This window comes from Ovis canadensis, chromosome 4 (assembly GCF_042477335.2).
Source record: "Ovis canadensis isolate MfBH-ARS-UI-01 breed Bighorn chromosome 4, ARS-UI_OviCan_v2, whole genome shotgun sequence".
Lineage (NCBI taxonomy): Eukaryota > Metazoa > Chordata > Mammalia > Artiodactyla > Bovidae > Ovis > Ovis canadensis.
Window position 1 is genome coordinate 96981613 of NC_091248.1, and position 23388 is coordinate 97005000.

Consider the following 23388-nt stretch of genomic DNA (forward strand, 5'->3'; position numbering starts at 1 on the left):
ATTAAGTGTCTTGACTTTGCAGATGGTTTAATTGCTAATTGTATGGATGGTCCATTAAGAAACTGACCCCTCTACCCCTTTATTCTTCTTACAGTTCTTGGCACTGGGCACACATTATGGCAAGGTTTATTTACTTGATGTCCAGGGGAACATCACTCAGAAGTTTGATGTAGTAAGTATCCAGTATAAAATAATGTGTGAACTGAATTTCATGCTAAAATTTGTGCTTTGGAATATTTGTTTTAGCCATTTGTTTTAAGAGCATAAAGAGTCATTATCAGTTAAATCAAGAGTGCTAAGAGCTCTACTCTGAACTTTATAGCCCATGCTAAAAATTTTAAAGGTGAACTACAAAGAGAGAGGTCTATTTATAGGTATACACATACACACATTATATATTTTCATTGGTATCTTCTATATAAAATCCTTTTTAAAATGTATTTTTTATGAATCTGTTTAATTGCAGATCTTTAGGTAATTGTAGCCATCTATTTGGCTTTAAGTGGAGCATTTAAAATACCCCTATGTGTCTTCATTTTAAATTGTAACAATGTGGGATGTCTAGGTGGATTGTTATTAAAAGGAAAAGTATTACTTTTAATGGTGATTCATGGTGCTGATTTACATAGCCGGGGGCGGGGGGTGGGTGAGGGGGGGATGGGGGTGTTGTGGAATCCTTGAAGTGTGAAGCCCCTCATTTGATGACTAATGTCAGTTGTAAGAACATGCACCATCATCTTCTCCAGATGCCGAATGTAATTGAAAATTGATTGATCACCTTGATGGTTCAGTTTATCTCTTCTAAATATATAAAGCTAATATTTTATGTGAATGTTTTGAGGGTTGAACTCTTAGGGAATTATATTGATTGAAAGAGAAGAGCCAGGCTTTTTATTTCTTTAACTGTGATCTGGAATCACCGAGGATGAAAGCAGTGTTGAATTTGAAGCTTCATTTTGGTGTTTAAGATGGGCCTTGAAAGTATCAAGTGTCCAAGGCTGTGAGAATATGAACCTTTGGGATTAAAAAGGTGATCATTTTAGGGAGCAGATGTTCCTTTTGTGAAGAAAGACTCAGCACTTGTTGAAAGATTCTTGGTGAGGAATTGGTGTAATTTACAAAGGAGACCACAGTTTCTGAAGCTGACACGCTGTATATGAAAGGTTTCAGGGTGCTTTGTTTTGCTTTAAGGAAAGAGAACCACAAATAACGAAGGAATCCTTGGAATTTTTGGAATAGTCCCGGGAGAGAAATATGCGCTCTAATCACTGATCCCATCAGGTAAATGGTGGGTTCTTGTTTTGTTTCAGCGTCTCTTTGAGACAAGAGGAATATACCTTTATTTTTTGTTTGGCCACACCACACAGCATTTGGGATCTTAGTTCCCCAACCAGGAATCGAACCTGTGCTCCCTGCATTGAAAGTGCAGGGTCTTAACCACTGGAGAAGTCCAGGGGGGACATCCTGTTGACCTTTTCTCTTCTCCCTACTTGACTTTGGGGATGCCCATTTTGATGATTTAACAAGCATTTGGTCTTTCCATTGTTGTTGTTCAGTCGCCCACATATACCTATGTGGTATCGGTCCTAGCCTCTTTGCGACCACATGGACTGCAGCATGTCAGGCCTCTCTGTCCCTCACCATCTCCTGAAGTTTGCCCACATTCATGTCCATTGCATCAATGATGCCATCCAGCTACCTCATCCTCTGATGCCCTCTGTTCTTTCTGCCCTCAATCTTTCCCAGCATCAGGGAATTTTCCAGTGAGTCAGCTGTTCATATCAGATGACCAGAATACTGGAGTTTCAGCTTCAGCATCAGTTATTCCAGTGAGTATTCAGGATTGATTTCCCTTCAGATTGATGTCCTTGCTGTCCAGGGGACTCTCAGGAGTCTTCTCCAGCACCACAGTTCGAAGGCATCAATTCTTTGGTGCTTTGCTTTCTTCATGGTCCAGCTCTCAAAATCATATGTGACCACTGGGAACACCATAGCCTTTAGTATATAGACCTTTGTCAGCAGAGTAATGTCTCTGCTTTCAACACACTGTCTAGGTTTGTCATAGCTTTCCTGCCAAGAATCATACGTCTTCTGATTTCATGGCTACAGTCACCATCTGCAGTGATTTTAAAGCCCAAGAAGAGGAAATCTGTCTCTACTTCCACGATTTCCCCTTCTGTTTGCCATGCAGTAATGGGGCCAGATGCCATGATCTTAGGTTTTTTTAACATTTAGTCTTAAGCCAGCTCTTTCATTCTCCTCCTTCACCTTCATCAAGAGGCTCTTTAGTTTCTCTTCACTTCCTGCCATTAGAGTGGTACCATCTGCATATCTGAGGTTGTTGATGTTTCTTCCGCGTATTTTGATCCCAGTTTGTAACTCATCCAGCCTGGCGTTTCTCACGATGTGCTCAGCATACATGTTAAACAAACTGGGTGACAGCAGATAGCCCTGTGGCTATCTCAATCCTAAACCAATCGGTTGTTCCATACAGAGTTCTAACTGTTGCTTCTTGACCCACATACAGGTTTCTCATCCATTAAAACATGAGCTGGTGCTGGGCAGAGCTCTCTTCACTTTGAAGAAAAAGCTTGCTTGGGTGCTGTCTTAAAATTCCAGCTCCAGTTTAATGATTCTGTTAGCAGTCTGCTTCTGAGTAAGTCTTTTTAATGTTGTATAGAAACTACTTGACTCCTAAGGTTCACAAGACAGACACTGCTGGTTTCATGGCCAAAAGAGAAACCAGGAGAGACGCTGTAGGAGTTTATTCATGTCCCCTTCCTTCCTTCCTTTCATGTAGGCCTCATGTCTGCTCCCTATAAGCCTTCAGCTTTATCTTCTCTGATGTTAGTTTTATGTCAGGTATATTCTACATCCTTTTCCAGGTAATTCCTGGTTCTCTGTATTCATTCCTGCCCATATGACATCTTTGAAATTTAAATTCTTTGTAGCTTGCACTTATTTTTTGGTGGGAGAGGAAGATGGTTTGGTGCTCTTTTTGTTTGTTTACCTGACCCCAGAATTTAATAGTCTGCTGTAGAGAAGTTTTTCAAGAAGCTATGAGTCTGCATGAACCATTACCATATTAGGTATATGACTTTGAGGTGACAAATTTCAGAATGTCATATTTTGAAAGGAGCCTTAATCTTCACCTTCTCATTTCAGATGAGTTTTCTGCTTTGTTATTTTATTTTCCCATTTCTGATGATGTGTTTGCTTGCGGCGGGTGGGGCTCTGTATCAGTGCTCTTGATAAAGCATTCAATTCTGAAAACACCATTATGGCTTTAATTTGTAAATTTTCTCTGCAATGATTGCCATATTCAGTCAAGAACTGTTTTCTTTATTTGAAATGCAGCAAGAGTGAAGCAAGTATTAAAAAAATTAGTGAATTACTTCTAGGTGAAACTAATTTAAACAAATTAAAATTAGATAAAATAATACCTTACCCTTGCATAACACTTTTTTTATTTTCTCAAGAACTGTCTCTTTAACCCATTCATTGTATTTATAGTTTTTGATTGAAGTAATGAAGCTGTATTCACAATTCTCATTTATTGATAGGCTTTTGTTCGGCAGAGGATGGGGACATAAAAGAATCTATTTTTAAAAGATTTCCCAAATGATTCTGCTATTTGTATTGGAATAGAGCCATTGCATTAGGTGCTGTATAACTTTACTTTAAATGTATATGATATAAAAGAAGAAATAACTAAACAAATCATTCTGCATGTTGAAAGTGATTTGCTTTCCCACTAATATTTCTGGAGAAATACTGATTAGCAGATGGCTTACTAATGACTTAGCAATTCCACTCCTAAGTACACATTCAAGAAAACTGAATCCAGTGCCTATGGCCCCCCAAATATATATGTGTAGAAGAATGGTAATAGGTTAATTTGTAATAACTCCAAACTAGAAACAACCCAAATGTTCGTCCATAGTAGAATGGATAAACCAATGATGGTATATTCTCAGTGATTGAAAAGAAGAAACTATTGCAACATGCAGCAACATGAATGAATTTTACTGTCTTATTGTTCAACCAGAGAAGCCAGACAAATGTGTACATGTTGCATAATTCCATTTATGCTGATCAAGAGAAGGCAAAAATCACAGTATGGTGATAGAAGTCAGATTATGATTTGACCTGGGAGAGAGCACAGGTGGAATCTTCTGAAGTATTAATAATTGTCTCTATCTTGGTGGTTTCCCGGGTGTATACATGTGTAAAAATCACTGAACCACATGTCTGAGATTTGTGTACTTTATTCTTTGTGAGTTATGCCTCAGTAACATGCACACGTGCACATCCCTCCACATGTGTATGTCTCTCTAACCTTGCTGCTGCTGCTAAGTCGCTTCAGTCGTGTCCGACTCTGCGACCCCATAGACAACAGCCCACCAGGCTCCCCCGTCCCTGGGATTCTCCAGGCAAGAACGCTGGAGTGGGTTGCCATTTCCTTCTCCAATGCATGAAAGTGAAAAGTGAAAGTGAAGTTGCTCAGTCATGTCCGACTTAGCGACCCCATGGACTGCAGCCTACCAGGCTCCTCCGTCCATGGGATTTTCCAGGCAAGAGTAGAGCAGTGCTCAAATTATCCTTTGCCTGTTGAAGCAACCTTTTCCTCCACTTGTTCCTAAATACCAGCACATTTTCCAAGTTGGTATCTTGTTCAGAGATCTTTATATAAATTAATCACTTTCTTACACTGTATATTCTTCTATCATTACATGAAAAGGTTGATAGAGAGGAGCCTGTGCTACCCACCCATTTATGACTCTTCTTTGTTGATCAAAAGTGAAAACCACCAGGGTGATGGTTTATTTTGCATGTTGATGTTGAGATTTCAATACATCTGAAAGGATACTCATTAAAATGCTTTAGCCACACATGTGTTTTTAAAAGATTTTATCCCTAGGTATAACTTTATATTAATTCAGATTGAATTGATAAAGTTCGCTTTTACTTAACTCACAGAATAAAAATTAAAATAGGCCTAGCTTCTCAGGTAAAGGGCTCAGGTTGCTTAGAAAATTGCCTGCTTGAATATGGATCAGATCATATTCTCCTCGTAAAGGTTGTCTTAATTGCTTACACAGTGTATGACATATGACTTCAAAATCCTTAGAGAATCTCAAATTCCTTTTAAGTTCCCACATTGTGTCCATACCCATATGATGTCATTAATCATAGTAGTTACTTTCTCTTTAATAGCCTTCTTAACTATATTAACTTGTTGTTGTTCAGTCTCTCGGTCATATCCAATTGTTTGTGACCCCATGGACTGCTGCACGCCAGGCTTTCCTGTCCTTCACTGTCTCCCAGAGCTTGCTCAAACTCAGGTCCATCGAGTCGGTGATGCCATCCAACCATCTCGTCCTCTGTTGTCCCCTTTTCTCCTGCCTTCAATCTTTCCCAGCATTAGTGTCTTTTCTAATGAGTCGACTCTTTGTGTCAGCTGGTCACCGTATTGGAGCTTCATTTTCAGCATCAGTCTTTCCAATGAATGTTAAGGGTTGATTTCCTTTATGATTGACTGGTTTGATCTCCTTGCTGTCCAAGGGACTCTCGAGAGTCTTCTCCAACACCACAGTTCAATTAGGAATACTATGAAACAGTGAGCAAATTATTAATTAGGAATACTTACTTTGAAGCAATGAGCAAATTATTTTTGGAGCCTTATTTCATGTGTTTTAAATCTTTATTCTTCTAAGTGTGCCAGATGGAGAGCAAAGAACTCCACTGACCAAGCAAATCTCTGCCCTTTAGGTGAAGGCTCTTTTCTCTTTTAAAAAATAGAAAATGCAGAGGTTTGGCTCTCATGGCGCCATGGTAGGAGACATTAGTTAAGTACCTCTAAAGTGGGTGGTTACAAAAAGAAAGGGGTCAGAAAGCAAAGTAAAATTGAACAGCCTTACTGGGAAGTTTATAAATACAAAGTTTATCTCTTGAAGAAGTGGGCTCAGGGTACTCCTTGAACTCCATGTAGTAGAGTCTATTGGTATTTCTATTCCTGTTTTTTTTTTTTTTTTTAAATGTTTTTGAAATGGAGTTGATTTACAATGTTGTTTTTCAGGTGTACAGCAAAGCAACTCAATTAAACACACACTCACATATGTATGTATATATATTTCTTTTTTACATTCTTTCCCATTATAGGTTGTTACAAAATATTAAGTATAATTACCAGATCTATTTAGCTATATAGTAGGTCCTTTTTTGTTATCTATTTTATGTATACACACACACACACACACACACACACAGTAGTGTGTATATTTAAATCCCAAACTCCTAATTTATCACTCCTTGCTCCTTTAGTAACTGTGTTTCTTTTCTGTCTGTGAGTCTATTTCTCTTTCTTAAGTAAGTTCATTTGTGTCTTTTTGTTTTTTTAGATTCCTGCATACAAGTGGTATATGATTTGTCTTCCTCTGGTTTACGTTACTTAGTATGATAATCTATAGATCTATGTATGTTGCTGCAAATGGCATTGTTCTATTCCTTACTGCTAATATTGGTACTTTCTTTTGATCACATGAAATTAAAAACCTAGATTTCTGTGAAAACTAGCTCACAGTGCAGTAACTTAACACCCCGCTAAGAGGTCTGAGCATCCAAGACCCTTGTCATATGGCCAAAACCTGTGTTTCTAGGATCAGTTTTAGTGTCTTTCCTTCCCTAGTCACTGTGATCTACTCGCCGTCTTCTGGGTATTGACTTGGATATGCTCGTCCTAACCTTTTAATCACATATTCCAAGGAAGTCCTTCTTCCATTAAGTCCCATTCTTTCTGTGATGTGCATGTCCTGAAGTGTCCTCTCCTTCAAACCCCTGAATTATTTCTGTTTTCATTTGAAGTGTTAATACCGCATCATGTCAATTCCAGCTTCATGTTCACACTCAGGCTTTTGGAGGGCAGGGCCATATCTCCTGCAGTACCTCTCCTCTCTCTCTCCCTCTCGCTTGTCTCTGGAGATTTTTGCTACCCAGTAGACATACTGGCTGATGATATTGTCTTGAAACATACCCATGAAACTGGTCCTTTTTCTGTCATTACTTAGCCTCCTAGGAGGGCCTCTGAATCAGATCTCCACTCTATTGTGTATTATTCAACCCTCACCTTCCCATTGGATTTGTAATTAGAAATTTCTGTATTGCTCTCAGAATGTTTTCACTCCTACTTATGGAAAGTAAGCCTGTCATTCAGTGATACTTGGCAAGTTTTTAAGATATACTCAGACTTTTCCTAGTTGCTGTGGGAATTCTTACAGTCAATAAAGTGTAGAAGCTGAGGAGACTTTGGAGATCATTCTAGATATAAAAGGTGCCAAGTCAGACGCTGGAGGGGAACTGGACTCGAGCTGCTTTGTTGCTCTATTCAGTGCCCACGTACTCTTCTGCTCTTCTCTTCTGATTCATTCTAGGCCTTCCTCACATACCTAAGACATTTTCCTCCCCTGAGGTTTAAAACGATGTTTTTTTGTGACTGGATCCTGCGTGGGAGTGAGTGACCATGGTCTCATTTTTCTCTGAGGGCTTTGGGACTCAGTCATCTTTGGATTGCATTTCTGGCCTTTGGCTGCTCTCTTTGGCGTAGAGGAATTCATCTATACTATAAGTCAGCTCCTGTTTTCCTTTTTTTGGGTATTGGTATATAAATGTTGTTTGTAGGCTCACCCATCTTTATTTTTACATTTCAGCAAAAGAAATTATTATCTTCTTTCTTCTTGCTTTCTTGGCCAACATAATCCTGAAATTTGAGTGTTCCTTTAATCTTACCTTCTTAGAGTGCGTGTTTAATATTCAAAAATATGTCTTTTATTTTTTCCATGGTTTAGGCATCTCCTTCTCTTCAGGAATATCCAGTACTTTTGTCAATATTTATTTGTATCTGTGTTGAGGTCATTCCATCCAGAAAATGTGTTTCCTGAGGCAGTTTCTCTAATTTCTCTTTGCATCCTTCGTGCTCAGCATAAAAGCTAGTGATAGTGAGAAATTGATGAAACCTGGCTGCACCAATGGTTCTGTGTCTGTAAAGTCCCATGTATCTGGACCTTATTCCAGATGATCAAGGTTTTATACCTTCCTGTTCCTGTTCTCCATCAAGATGATTATGGGGCTTTGCTGGTGGTCCAGAGAATAGTAAGACTGTGCTTCCAATGCAGGGAGTGTGAATTGGATACCTGGTCTCAGAGAACTAGATCCTGCATGTTGCAGCTGAGACCTGGAGTGGGCAAATAAGTAAGATATTAAGAAAGATAATTGTATGTATATAAAGGGGAATCATATGGGCATGACCATCTCTTTGAGAGTAAATACAAATCCCAGGCATTCATTATTATCCTGAAGAAGCCAGCTCTTTGAGGCTTATTCATAGTGTGTATGGGGTGATGATTCATTAAAAGAACCCTCGGAGCAGATCTAAAAACATAAACCATCTATCCTTGAACAAAGATAACCCTGCTCTACTGTTGGCCATAGGGTACTTCTTTATCAACCTGAAGCACATCCCATCCATAATGTGCAATTCCAGATGCGGCATCATTATTTGGCAAAGTCAGAACAGTAAAAGGATCATGAACAGTGTGGAGACTTAGAGGAGAAGTGTTCAGGTTTGTACATGTGTGGAAGTGAGATCTGAGGTGAAACTTGAAGGATGAACATTTCTTGATTGTTGGAGTAGATTTAGACAGAGTATTGCATGCTTCCTATGAAACAGGGTGTCACAGAGGGCAGGGGATGTTGGTCATAAACCTAATCTGCACATACATTTTGTTCTTCCTCCAATAGCTGGAATATGAAGGACTGGAGAGGAAAGAATGGATCCTGAGATGCAATGAGAGCAAATTAGGCAGGAGCTTTGCCAGAAGGATGGAAGGAAAAACAAAAGAAGTGTTTTCCTGAGTGTATTTGTGGGGGTTGGGTTTGGAGTGTTGAGGGAAGTGAGTGAAACCCCAACAGTGATGGGAAACTGGGTGTCCTGAACCAGAAGACTTTATATATGGATACAAGAGTCTGTGTATACAATTTAATGACAAATAATTTATACCTTTGAAGGCAAAAGGAGAAGAGGGTGGCACAGGGTGGGATGGTTAGATAGCATCACTGAGTAAATGGGCGTGAATTTGAGCAAACTCTGGGAGGTGGTAAAAGACAGGGAAGCCTGGCATGCTACAGTCCATGGGCTCGCAAAGAGTTGGACATGACTTAGCAACTGAACAAGAACAACAGTAACAGCTTATACCTTGAGTTTTTTTTGTTCATGATAGACTTTTTGGTCTGTGGAAACCCTGACAGAGTATGTTTCAAAATAAGGGTGTATTACTTCTTCCTTAAAACAAAGTCTGTTTTTCTATCTGAATTGTTTTGTTTTTTAAATGAAAGTGAAAGTGAAGTCGCTCAGTCGTGTCTGACTCTTTGCGACCCCATAGACTGTAGTCTACCAAGCTCCTCCATCTATGGGATTTTCCAGGCAAGAGTACTGGAGTGGGGTGCCATTTCCTTCTCCAGAGGATCTTCCCAACCCAGGGATCGAACCAGGGTCTCCCGCATTGTAGGCAGATGCTTTACCATCTGAGCCACTAGGGAAGCCCTTTTTAAATGAGGTATAGTTCATTTACAATGTTGTGTTAGTTTCAGATGTACTGACTGCAAAGTGATTCAGTTACACACACACAAACATATATATATATATATATATATATATATGTTTACATTCTTTTTCATGTTCTTTTCCATTATGGTTTATCACAGAATATTGAATATAGTTCCCTGTGCTATACCCTAGGAATTATATATAGTTGGTTGTCTACTTTATATATAGTAGTGTGTATATGTTAATCCTAAGAATTGCTTTACTTTATGAGCCTTCTCTAAAAATTATTTCTTTGGCTATAATTGCCAAGGTTTTTGCAGTTGGCAAAATCACGATGTGTATCATAAATGGAAACTAAAAGGATATTTTGTTCATCTAAGATATGAAATTCTTCTATAGTTTCCTTATCATTTAGTTGTTAGGTCCTTAGTTTGTATCTCTAGTAAGAAGAAATCCATTACTTGTACAGGCAGGTATTGGCTCTTTGCACTGTAGCTTTTTTTAGTTTAATTGCTAGAAATGATGCATACCACACTATACACTTCTTCAGTTCAGTTCAGATCAGCTGCTCAGTTGTGTCTGACTCTTTGCAACCCCATGGACTGCAGCACGCCAGGCCTCCCTGTCCATCACCAACTCCCAGAATCTACCCAAACTCATGTCCATTGAGTCAGTGATGCCATTCAACCATCGCATCCTCTGTCGTCCCCTTCTCCTCCCACCCTCAATCTTTCCCAGCATCAGGGTCTTTTAAAATGAGTCAGCTCTTCACATCAGGTGGCCAAAGTATTGGAGTTTCAACTTCAATATCAGTCCTTCCAATGAACACTCAGGACTGATCTCCTTTAGGATGGACTGGTTGGATCTTCTTGCAGTCCAAGGATTTCTCAAGAGTCTTCTCCAACACCACAGTTCAAAAGCATCAATTCTTCGGCGCTCAGCTTTCTTCACAGTCCCACTCTCACATCCATACATGACCACTGAAAAAAACCGTAGCCTTGACTAGATGGACCTTTGTTGACAAAGTAATGTCTGTTTTTTAATATGCTGTCTAGGTTAGTCATAACTTTCCTGCCAAGGAGTAAGCGTCTTTTAACTTCATGGCTGCAATCACCATCTGCAGTGATTCTGGAGCCCAGAAAAAAAAGTCAGCCACTGTTTCCACTGTTTCCTCATTTATTTGCCATGAAGTGATGGGACCAGATGCCATGATCTTGGTTTTCTGAATGTTGAACTTTAAGCCAACTTTTTCACTCTCCTCTTTCACTTTCATCAAGAGGCTCTTTAGTTCTTCCTCACTTTCTGCCATAAGGGTGGTGTCATCTGCATATCTGAGGTTATTGATATTTCTCCCACTTCTTCAGTTCAGTTCAGTCGCTCAGTCGTGTCTGACTCTTTGCGACCCCATGAATCGCAGCACGCCAGGCCTCCCTGTCCATCACCATCTCCCAGAGTTCACTCAGACTCACGTCCATTGAGTCCGTGATATCATCCAGGCTTAGAGTGGTTAAAATTACACTTCAGGACTGACCATACCAAATCTTGGTGAGGGCATAAAGAAAGTGAAACTCATCCACTACTGGTGAAAACGTCAAAAGATGTAACCACTTTGCAAAACAGTATGGTGGTTTTATAAAACATTAAACACGTACTTACTCTATGATCCAGCTATTTCAGGAAATGAAAGCATATGCTAATCTGAAGAGTAGACTTGTGCATGAATGTTCATATAATATTTTGTTTATAATAGCTCTAAAGTGGGTCTGTATGTCCATCTCTAGTGAACAGATAAGCAGAATGTGATGCATCCACATGATGGCATTCTGTTCATCCACAGAAAGGAATGAACATTTGAGACACACTACAACATGGATGGATCTCAGGTCTATCATGTTAAGTTAAAGATACCATACTCAGAAGACTACATACCATGTTGTTGTTTGTTCAGTTGCTAAGTCATACCCAAGTCTTAGAAAACACATATTATATGGCTGTGTTTATATAAAATTGTAGAAAATACAAGTAAATCTGTACTGACAGAAAGCAGATCAGTGGTTTCCTGGAGATGGGCAGAGAAATGGTATTGTTGCAGGAGGGGGCACCCCTTCCAGGGCCTAACACGGGGCTCTTATCTAACACTCGGAATTGAATTGTCCAAGGAGACACGTGTGCTGAGAATGCAAGAGACTGCATTGGAAAGGGGTGTCTGGGCAGAGAGCAGGAGGGTAAGGGAACCCAGGAGGACTGCTCTGTCACATGGTGCACGGTCTCTGGTTTTATGGTGATGGGATTAGTTTCAGATTGTGGCCTGTCATTCTGATGCAGGGCCCTTCCTGGTGGCACACTCATTGCTCAGCCAACATGGATGCCAAACGAGAAGAATTCTGAGGGGTGGTAGGACACATGGTGTCTCCTTTTGACCTTTCCCGAATTCTTCCAGTTGGTGGTGGCTGTTTAGTTCCATGTTCCTTACCAGGACTTCTGTCATGAAGTAACTCATGCAGTGGTTACTCTGGTTCCTGGCCAGGATGGGTGATTTCGGTCAGCATGCTTCTCCTAACAGTACGGTGGGATTATAAAAGTAGTAGAGAAACCTAAATGTCCATCAGCAGAGGAATGGGCAGAGAAGATGTGGTACGTATATACAACGGACTATTACTCAGTTATAAAAAGGACAGCGATATGCCCCTTGCAGTGATATGGATGGATCTAGAGATTATCATACTAAGTGAAGTAAGTCAGAGGAAGATAAACAGCACATGATACTGCTTATATGTGGAATCTAAAGTAAGTGGCACGAATGAACTTATTTACAAAACAGGAATAAAGTCATGAGTATAGGAAACAAACTTACAGTTACCAGGGGAGGGGAGGGAGGTAGGAGAGAGAAATTGGGAGACTGGGATTGACATATATACTTGTTTAGCTGCTAAGCTGTTTCTGACTCCTTTGTGATTCCATGGAGCCTGTCAGGCTCCTCTCTCCATGGGATTTCCTGGGCAGGAATACTGGAGTGTGTTGCCGTTTCCTTCTCCAGGGGATCTTCATGACCCAGGGATTGAACCCATGTTTCCTCCACTGGCATGTGGATTCTTTAGCACTGAACCACCAGGAAAGCCTGAAAATCGACTACTGTATACAAAATGCGTAACTAATAAGGACCTACTGTATAGCACAGGGAACTATATGCGATAATCTGTAATGACCTATATGGGGAAAGAATTTACAAAAGACTAGATATTTGTATAACTGATATACTTTGCTGTACAACAGAAACAAATGCAACATTATAAATCAACTATATTATGAAATTTTAAAAAAGGTATAAAAATCTCAAAAGAAAAGTGGCTTTAAGAAACTTTCAGGGCTGTACATTCATTATATTGATTGTGGCAAAGGTTTCGCTAGTATATATTTATGTCACAACTTTGCCAAATTTAAATATATACAGTTTGCTGTATGTCAGTTACATCTCAGTAAACCTGTTTTTTAAAAATAAAAGTGGCAAACTATAGAAGATAAAATGTTCCCAGTGGTGTTATCTACATTTCAGAATGTTAGGTGCATCTATGTAACTGATGGGTATTCTTTAAGGTTCTCAATAGTATAAATGACACCATACAGAGTGGGGTCTAAATTATCTAATTTTTGGCTTCTTTGGCCTTTCTTTAGGTTATGAGTCAAAGGGGAAAATTAAGAAAAAAAATTTATCTAACATTTTCCTTGTTTCTTTTTTTTTAAGTTGAAATAAGTTGTGGCGTGCTGCAATTTATGGGGTCGCAAAGAGTCGGACACGAATGAACGACTGAACTGAACTGAACTGAAGTTGATTTGTAATATTGTGTTTGTTTCAGGCGTATGACATAGTGATTCAGTAGTATTTTCACAGATTATCTTCCATTATAGATTATTACTAGGTAATAAGTACAATCCCCTGTGCTGTGTGGCATATTCTTGTTGCTTATCTGTTTCCTCTGTGGTAGTTTATATCTGTTAATCTCAAACCCCTAATTTGTCCCTTTCCTGCTCACTCTCCTTTTCATCAACCATAACTTTGTTTTCTATATCCGTGAGTCTGTTTCTGTTTTGTACATACATTCGTTTGTATTGTTTTTGTAGATTCTACATGAAAGTGATATCATATAGTATTTGTCTTTCTGTGTCAGACTTAGTTCACTAAGCATAATATTCTCTTGGTCCATCATTGTTGCTTCAAATGGCAGTGTTTCATTCTTTTTTATGGCTGAGTAACACTCCATTTGTGTGCGTGCGTGTGCGTGTGTGTGTGTGTGTGTGTACCAACCACCTCTTCTTAGTCAAATTTGCTGTTGATGGGCACTTGGGTTGTTTTCATGTCATGTCTATTGCAAGTAGTGCTGATATGAGCCTTGAGATGCATCTGTCTTTTCAAATTAGTATTATCTGTTTTTCTGGAAATGTACCCAGGAGTGGAGTTGCTGGATCATATGGTAGTTCTGTTTTTATTTTTTTAAGTAACCTTCATTTGTTTTCCACAGTGGTTGCACCAAATTACATTCTCACCAGCAGTGTAGGAGGGTTCCCTTTTCTCCATATGCTTAGCAACATGTGCACTTTTAGACTTTTTGATGATGGCCATTTTGATAGGTATGAAGTGGTACCTTGTTGTTTTAATTTGCATTTCTCTAATATTTAGTGATGTTGAGCATCTTTTCACATGCCTGTTAGCCATCTGAATGTCTTCTTTGGAGGTCCAGTGACATCCTTCATTAGTGTGTGGTTACTTATACAGTATTTTCTTTGCTTCTGACCAGTGAAATATGGTTGGGGAAAATACCAGAAGTTCAGTGCAAATGTGAAGTGGAAGAATTTTTGCAGTATTGCCAATATCTTTTTTCTATTTTCTTTCTGTATTTGCACAAGTAATCCATTTTCTATATTGTAGATCCCTTTTAGGGGAAGCTCTGCCTTTTATAGAAATGATACACTAACTCAGAATGGAATAACTGAATAAGTTAGGATTTGTTTTAGCTTCCCCCATAGCATGGGTGCTCTATTTTAGACAGAAAAAATGAGTTTGTTTGAAATAATGAAATGAGCAAATTCTGTACCGAATATCTCGTTTGGCTACATCTGCCTTGTTAGCTGAAAGTTCCAGAATTTCATTCGATTTTCTGGAGGAATTGAGTTTCATCTCAGAGGGAGAGAATTAAATACCGTTAGGTAGTCTTAACATTTGACTGCATTTTACTGTAGTGTATAAAAGTTAATATATTAGTCAGGGAACTTGGTTTGCTCAGTGACAGAAATCCATCTCAGCCAGGCTTAACCGTCCGTGGGATTTACTGGCTCTCTTGTAAGTCAAATGGGGCTGAAGTGGGTCTTTGGGATCTGCAGAGCATCTTAGAGCAATGTTCACTTCTGGGATAAGTTTTTTTTTGGTCTGGTGGGCACCATGGTCAGCCCACAGTTCAAGACTGATGATGCCTCAGAACTAGAATCCTCATAAATAAGGTAGGACTCCATCAGTGACTATGGGTAAAACCTACCAGGAAGGACTTTGACGAGTCTGGTTGGGTTGTATTCTTCTACCTGAATTAGTTGCTATTGGTTGTTTAGGCTAGGCCTCGAAGAATTGATGCTTTGAACTGTGGTGTTGGAGAAGACTCTTGAGAGTCCATTGGACTGGAAGGAGATCCAGCCAGTCCATTCTGAAGGAGGTCAGCCCTGGGATTTCTTTGGAAGGAATGATGCTAAAGCTGAAACTCCAGTACTTTGGCCACCTCATGTGAAGAGTTGACTCATTGGAAAAGACTCTGATGCTGGGAGGGATTGAGGGCAGGAGGAGAAGGGGACGACAGAGGATGAGATGGCTGGATGGCATCACTGACTTGATGGACGTGAGTCTGAGTGAACTCCGGGAGTTGGTGATGGACAGGGAGGGCTGGCATCCTGCGATTCATGGGGTCGCAAAGAGTTGGACACGACTGAGTGACTGAACTGAACTAAGTTGAAAGTGGGAATTGGAAGAGGGGAAGGGGTAGCTACATTGCATTCTAATCATATAGAATGTGTTTCTCAATTAAAAAAAAAAGCAGGTGTAAAACTGCCTGGAGCCAACTTTTCAGTGCCCTATACACCTAAAGAACAATGCTGAATCTAGGAGAGAGAGAGGGATGAACATTCTTAGGTGGGGTGGAGAATCTTGTGACTGATTCTTTCCTTTGAACAAATCCTTTGAGGTGAAATCACCAGAGCAGACACTATGAACATCTTTCAAAAAGTAATTTTACTGAATTGTAGTTGAGTTTGGGGCTTCCCGTGTGACTCAGTGGTAAAGAATCTGCCTGCCAAGCAGGAGATGCAGGTTTGATCCCTGGGTTGGGAAGATCCTTCGGTGAAGAAGTAGCAACCCACTCCAGTATTCCTGTCTGGGAAATCCCATGGACAGAGGAGCCTGTTGAACATGACTTAGTGACTAGACAACAACAACAAATAGTTTATTTGCAGTGCTGTATTAGTTTCTGGTATGTAGCAAAATAAATCAATTTTACATCTACATATAGTCATTCTTTAGATTCTTTTCCCATGTAGGTCATTACAGAATATTGAGTAGAGTTTCCTGTCCTATATATACAATGAACATTTTTAAGATTTGTTGAGTATTTCATTGCACTTAAGTTCATAAGTTCAGTCGCTGAGTCGTGTCTGACTTTTTGCGACCCCATGAATCACAGCACGCCAGGCCTCCCTGTCCATCACCATCTCCCAGAGTTCACACAGACTCACATCCATTGAGTCCGTGATGCCATCCACCCATCTCATCCTTGGTTGTCCCCTTCTTCTCCTGCCCTCAATCCCTCCCAGCATCAGAGTCTTTTCCAATGAGTCAACTCTTCACATGAGGTGGCCAAAGTACTGGAGTTTCAGCTTTAGCATCATTCCTTCCAAAGAAATCCCAGGGTTGATCTCCTTCAGAATGGACTGGTTGGATCTCCTTGCAGTCCAAGGGACCCTCAAGAGTTTTCTCCAACACCACAGTTCAAAAGCATCAATTCTTTGGCACTCAGCCTTCTTCACATTCCAACTCTCACATCCATACATGACCATAGGAGAAACCATAGCCTTGACTAGACGGACCTTAGTCAGCAAAGTAATGTCTCTGCTTTTGAATATACTGTCTAGGTTGGTCATAACTTTTCTTCCAAGGAGTAAACGTCTTTTAATTTCATGGCTGCAGTCACCATCTGCAGTGATTTTGGAGCCTCCCAAAATAAAGTCTGAGACTGTTTCTAATGTTTCCCCATCTATTTCCCATGAAGTGATGGGACCAGATGCCATGATCTTCGTTTTCTGAATTTTGAGCTTTAAGCCAACTTTTTCACTCTTCTCTTTCACTTTCATGAAGAGGCTTTTTAGCTCCTCTTCACTTTCTGCCATAAGGGTGGTATCTTCTGCATATCTGAGGTTATTGATATTTCTCCTGGCAATCTTGATTCCAGCTTGTGTTTCTTCCAGTCCAGCGTTTCTCATGATGTACTCTGCATAGAAGTTAAATAAGCAGGGTGACAATATACAGCCTTGACATACTCCTTTTCCTATTTGGAACCAGTCTGTTGTTCCATGTCCAGTTCTATCTGAAAGAGGCAGGTTAGGTGGTCTGGTATTCCCGTCTCTTTCAGAATTTTCTGCAGTTGATTGTGATCCACACAGTCAAAGGCTTTGGCATAGTCAATAAAGCAGAAATAGATGTTTTTCTGGAACTCTCTTGCTTTTTCCATGATCCAGCGGATGTTGGCAGTTCGATCTCTGGTTCCTCTGCTTTTTCTAAAACCAGCTTGAACATCAGGAAGTTCACTGTTCACATATTGCTGAAGTCTGGCTTGGAGAACTTTGAGCATTACTTTACTAGCATGTGAGATGAGTGCAATTATGTGGTAGTTTGAGCATTCTCTGGCATTGCCTTTCTTTGGTATTGGAATGAAAACTGACCTTTTCCAGTCCTGTGGCCACTGCTGAGTTTTCCAAATTGCTGGCATATTGAGTGCAGCACTTTCACAGCATCATCTTTCTGGATTTGAAACAGCTCCACTGGAATTCCATCACCTCCGCTAGCTTTGTTCGTAGTGATGCTTTCTAAGGCCCACTTGACTTCACATTCCAAGATGTCTGTCTCTAGATTAGTGATCACATCATCATGATTATCTGGGTTGTGAAGATCTTTTTTGTACAGTTCTTCTGTGTATTCTTGCCACCTCCTCTTAGTATCTTCTGCTTCTGTTAGGTCCAGACCATTTCTGTCCTTTATCAAGCCCATCTTTGCATGAAATGTTCCCTTGGTATCTCTAATTTTCTTGAAGAGATCTCTAGTCTTTCCCATTCTGTTCTTGTCTTCTATTTCTTTGCATTGATCGCTGAAGAAGGCTTTCTTATTTCTTCTTGCTATTCTTTGGAACTCTGCATTCAGATGCTTATATCTTTCCTTTCCTCCTTAGTTTTTCGCCTCTCTTCTTTTCTCAGCTATTTGTAAGGCCTGCCCAGACAGCCATTTTGCTTTTTTTGCATTTCTTTTCTATGGGGATGGTCTTGATCCTTGTCTCCTGTACAATGTCACTAACCTCTGTCTATAGTTCATCAGGCACTCTTATCTCTCAGATCTAGGCCCTTAAATCTATTCCTCACTTCCACTGTATAATCATAAGGGATTTGATTTAAGTCATACCTGAATGGTCTAGTGGTTTTCCCTACTTTCTTCAGTTTAAGTCTGAATTTGGCAATAAGGAGTTCATGATCTGAGCCACAGTCAGCTCCTGGTCTTGTTTTTGTTGACTGTATAGAGCTTCTCCATCTTTGGCTGCAAAGAATATAATCAGTCTGATTTCGGTGTTGACCATCTGGTGATGTCCATGTGTAGAGTTTTCTCTTGTTCTGTTGGAACCAAATTACATTCCCACCGGCACTGGGTGAGAACATGTTGGTATATCTCATCAAGTTGCATTGACTGTCATCATTCAAACATTCTCTGCCACTTAAATTTCTAAAGAATGGAAATTAATTGATCTCAGGTGTATATATATATTTGGTTACTAATGAGGCCATGTACTCTTTTGAGAATTGTTATTTCCTATAGTTTGTCAGTATGTATTGTAAACTTCTAAATTGATTCGTAGTTAAAAAGTTCATTGTTGTCAAGCAGAAATAACAGCATTGATCTGGGCAACTCATGTGATGTCTCAAAATCAGAAGTCACGAACAAGTCAAATTTAATAACTTGCAAATAAATCTTTCATCAGCTTGAGTGGGTTATTTTACCATTCCTTCACTTTCTTTATAAAATATACAGTATACTCACTCCCTTGACTTATGTGACTATTTTAAAGATTTTTTCGTAAAATAATGTATTGTAAAATATGTAGTGTGAGGATCAGTCACTGATAGCCCTTAGGAGGAATGGGGTCAAGTCAAGAGACTGATTGCATGACATTTACGCCACTTTCTGGAGGAGAGCTGTTACTTTTGAATTCATTTGTATGGTTGGCTTTCACTCTGTTCTGGAGAGCAGGCAAACATGGGAGAGGGAGGAAGGGAAGGAGTGGGGGAGGCAGGAAGAAAAAAAAGAGAAGGGAAGACACTCTTGCTCTTGTCCACTAATTTGCTTCTCGCTCTGTCAGATCCCTTTTTTTATTTGGGGAGCAGGCATCTTTTATCACTGGGCTCAAGTAGGCTTACTACCTTGAAGTTTTAAGAACATGTTTACTTACTTACCTTGGTTCTGCAAATGGATCCCAGTGCAGCTCTAGTGAGTTGACTTCAGGAGTTTCTTTTCAATGTAGAGACATTGCAATGTGGTCTCCAAGATGCTTCTTTCAAGAACTGTTGAGAGATGACAGTCTACTTGGGAGATGACTTAATGGAGAATTGATAAAGTAGTGATTGTACACCGGAGAGCATTAGAACAATAATTTCTGTGGTAAAAGTAGAGGTGAATTTGTGAAGTTTTAAATGGTCTTTCTTCATCTTATGCCTGAAAAGGAACTTGGGCATTTTCTGTTTGGTTAATAACTTGGTCTCAGTCATTTAAACTATTTGTACTGCCCTTTTGGGATAAGTGATTTTTTTTTCCCCCAACCTGTGGAAACACAAAGGCTTTACTTTCTCAGAGATTGGTTTTAGATAAAGAGAATGCATTAGCATCCCTGTGCTATTATTAAGTCACAAATAAAAGTGAGAAGAATAAGAACATTTGTACTTCTGACTGTTATGCTCCGAGCCCGTATCTCCGAACTGACCGAGAGAGCAAGTCCACCACAGTATTGCAAACGCAAGAAAGGAGTTTGTTTATTCCTAGCGCGCTAGGGCCCAAGTCTCATCCCACACAAGGGAATCCGACAAGAGCCCCGAACAAAGGAGTATGGCGGCTTATATACAGGCAGTTCTTTGTCTCAGTTCCAGGAGTAGCTGGCGTTACATGATTGGCCAGGCAGGATGAGCGCATATCCTGTCTCTTTCTGGTAAACATGACTCAGGTCCTAGAGACCGTCGTTTGGTCCCTAACATTTCTGCCTGTCCTTAGATCATATAGAGGAATCTTCCTCTGGGTCCTGAGACACAGTTTGATATTGTTGTCAAAGCACAAACAGCTGTACTGTATTTATGCGTTCCTTTACAAAGGCTACAAGTCTATTGATAATACATGGGCCGAAGGTAAGCATTAGTAAAAGTACTAGCAGGGGTCCTAGCAAGGTGGAGATTAAGGTAGTCAGTCAAGGGGATTGTTGAAACCAAGATTTAAACCATCCCTGTTGAGCCTCACGTTCTCATTTACGTTGGGCTAGTCCTTCTCTCACTTTGGCCTTAGATTTTCTAACTATTCCTGTATGATCCGAATAGAAACAGCACTCTTTTCCTAGGGCGGCACAGAGTCCCCCTTGTTGCAGAAAGCAGATCTAATCCCCTCCTGTTTTGCAGAACTACTTCAGATAGAGAAGTTAGAGACGATTTTAAATGACTAATAGATTGCTGTATACGAGTAATGTCTTCATCTGTGGCCGCTCTCAGGGAGTTAAATCCTTGGCTTTTGCAGGGACAGAGCTGTTATTCTGGTCCAGCCCTGGCTATTCCAAGACGGAACATAGTTGCTATGGTTATGGCGGTAAGAGGTTCCCTCTTAACTTTATAAGTTCTTTTTGGAGGATTTAGAGTTAATTTCTGGGCCCAATAATCATATATTGCTTTTTCTGGTCGGTACAGAATCTTTGGCATGACAGCCACCATAACACAGAATTTTTCTTTGGGGTCAAAGATTGAGCTATTCAGGCATGGAGTTAGCCCCATGTGTGAACAGACCCACCATCCCCCCATTTGAGGTATTAACCATTTAGCTACAGGCAAATCATCAGGCTCGACGACATGCACACAAAGTGGAGACTTTGCTGGTAACACCGTGCCCATGCATAAGCCCTTTCCCCATACCTCTTTCATCGTCAGACCCACCTTTTGGTCCCCCCAATGACATTGAGGAGGATCGGTGCTGTTGGCCAAGTCATAAGAGGCATTGAGGCCTACTGCTTCATAATAAGGGGGAATGAAGTTGTAACATAACCAACAAGATTTAGTTGCCTCAGGATGGGTCTGATTTAGGGTGGCATAAGCTGCCCTAATCAGCTTCCATAGGGGATCTATTTTAGCGAGCGCTTCTGCTTTGGGGCTCACTGCCAAAGATGTTGGCATGGAAGTCGTTAGGCGGGGGGTTACAGCCAGCTTTTCTACTTTGTTGGGCCCGATACTGTGTACAAGAATTGGCTCTAAGACCTGGCTCACTATTATAATCCCTTTCCCATCAACCCCAAACCCTCCTGATTCTCTCATTTGTAGCCCCCAAGATAGGCCAGAGATCCAGGTCCCCTCTTTTTTGCTTTTTTCTGGATTGAACCTTATTCTGACTTGTGCATAATTGCAACTTTCACAGCTAAAAGTTGGATCTCCGAGGACCCTAGGGAGGGGCTTGGCGAATGAAAAATTAAGTAAATCTCGATTTCTTACTTCCCAGCGCCGAGGTCCATCATTAGAAGTAACACAATCCCAAGTTTTACAATAAGAGTCTTGTGCCCCCCCACAGGTCTTCCAGTCATGTCTGGGTGCGCCTGGGCATGCCCAGAACCCTTGTTTTCGGAGATAACCCCTAGCCCAAGGCACATTTACCATCGGCTTAAGGTCAAGGTACAAGTCTGGCCACCATGTGTTTGGTGGATGTATTGCGGTAGTGGAGTTTAGCACCTCTCGTGTTAGTCCATTTTGCAGCTTCCAGGTGATTTTGACGGGTTGATGCGGGTTCACGCTGGCAACTCCGGAGCAGAGTAACTGGGTCATCCACAAGATGGCCCAGCCGAGTTGTCCTGGTCCTGTTGGCGCCTTCGAAGCTTTAGCCTCAAGGGGTTGGACGGGTGCAAAGATGCTTTCCATTTTTTTTTAGCGTCTTCCTGCTCTGCTGAAGCAGCTGGGCGTACGTGGTTGCAATGCACCCAAGGCCCGATACCATCGACCTGACCTTACCTCGGTGAAATCTATTTTCCAGTGTTGCCCTGGTCCTTTTTCCCGATACCTCAGTCCTGCATGTTGTCCTTTTCCTGGCCTCATCTGTTGACACGCCTTACAAGCGTGCACTATGTTCTTTACAGTTGTCTGGTGCCGGGGAAATCACAGGCGCGCAGTTTGAAAGAGCATCAGAGTCTTCTTTTTTTTCAGATGAGTAGACAAGTGCAAATGCTCACATAGTTGCCGTCCCAGCTGAGCAGGGAGTATCAAGTAGCCGTCTGAGTCTCGGTACCATCCATCTTTATCTTTTTGAAGGTTGGTGTGTTTTTGGATCTAAGCAAAGTCTGTGGATGAATACTCAGGGGTTGGGGGCAGAGTTCCTATACCTGGAGGTGGAAGTCCGATCGCCAACACAGGGGTGATAAAATCTTTATCAGCTACTTTTCGAGCTGCCAGGTCTGCGGCACGATTCCCTCGTGCCGTGGGGCTGTCACCCTTCTGATGTCCAGGTACGTGTACTGTTGACACAGCTCAAGGCATCTGTACAGCCTCTAAAAGTCTACGGATTTCAGGCAAGTTTTTAACTTTTTTTTCTTCAGCTGTTAAAAACCCCCGTTCCCGATATATCGGGCCCTGGATGTGTACTGTGCCAAAAGCATAGCAACTGTCAGTGAAAATAGTTATTTTTTTTCCTTTGGCTCTCTCTAATGCTTGAATCAGGGCAGTTAACTCTGCCTTTTGTGCTGAGGTATCCGGGGGAAGGGCCTCTGCCCATATCGTCTGTCCAGAGTCATCTACTACTGCGGCTCCCGCCCGTCTCTGTCCATCTTTTACATAACTGCTGCCATCTGTGAACCATTTTAGCTCACTGTTATCCAGTGGAGTATCGGTTAAGTCCTTTCGCATTGCTGTTACCCCGGCCAGTATCTCATCACAATCATGGAGGGGGCTATTTTCTCCCGGATTGGGCAAAAGAGTGGCCGGATTTAGAGTGCAGGGCGTTTGGAAATGAATCCGTGGGGTGTCAAGTAGCAAGGCCTGGTAGTGCGTCAAGCGGGCATTAGAAATCCATTTACCTGGGGGTTGCTTTAAAACTCTCTCTATGGCATCAGGAGTGGAGACCAAGAGTCTCTGTCCATAAGTCAGTTTATCAGCATCATGGACTAAGAGCGCGGTGGCCACGATGATACGGAGGCAAGGTGGCCATCCGGCTGCCACTGGGTCCAGTCTCTGGAAAGGTAAGCTACAGGTCGCTTTCATGGTCCCCATCTCTG

At 41.0% G+C, this 23388-nt stretch overlaps 1 protein-coding gene across 3 annotated transcripts in view; it reads left to right on the forward strand.

Moving 5' to 3' along the window:
- The window catches only part of VPS41 (VPS41 subunit of HOPS complex), a 207725-nt gene that overhangs the window by 51819 nt on the left and 132518 nt on the right, over positions 1-23388 (forward strand). Inside the window, exons 4-5 of one of the 3 annotated variants that reach the window (XM_069588257.1) lie at positions 95-172; positions 20664-20732. In XM_069588257.1, coding sequence (XP_069444358.1) covers positions 95-172; positions 20664-20732 — 147 coding nt within the window. Of the gene's footprint in view, positions 1-94; positions 173-1262; positions 1282-20663; positions 20733-23388 lie in introns of those variants that run through there. The other 2 variants (XM_069588258.1, XM_069588260.1) reach the window with 2 other exon arrangements.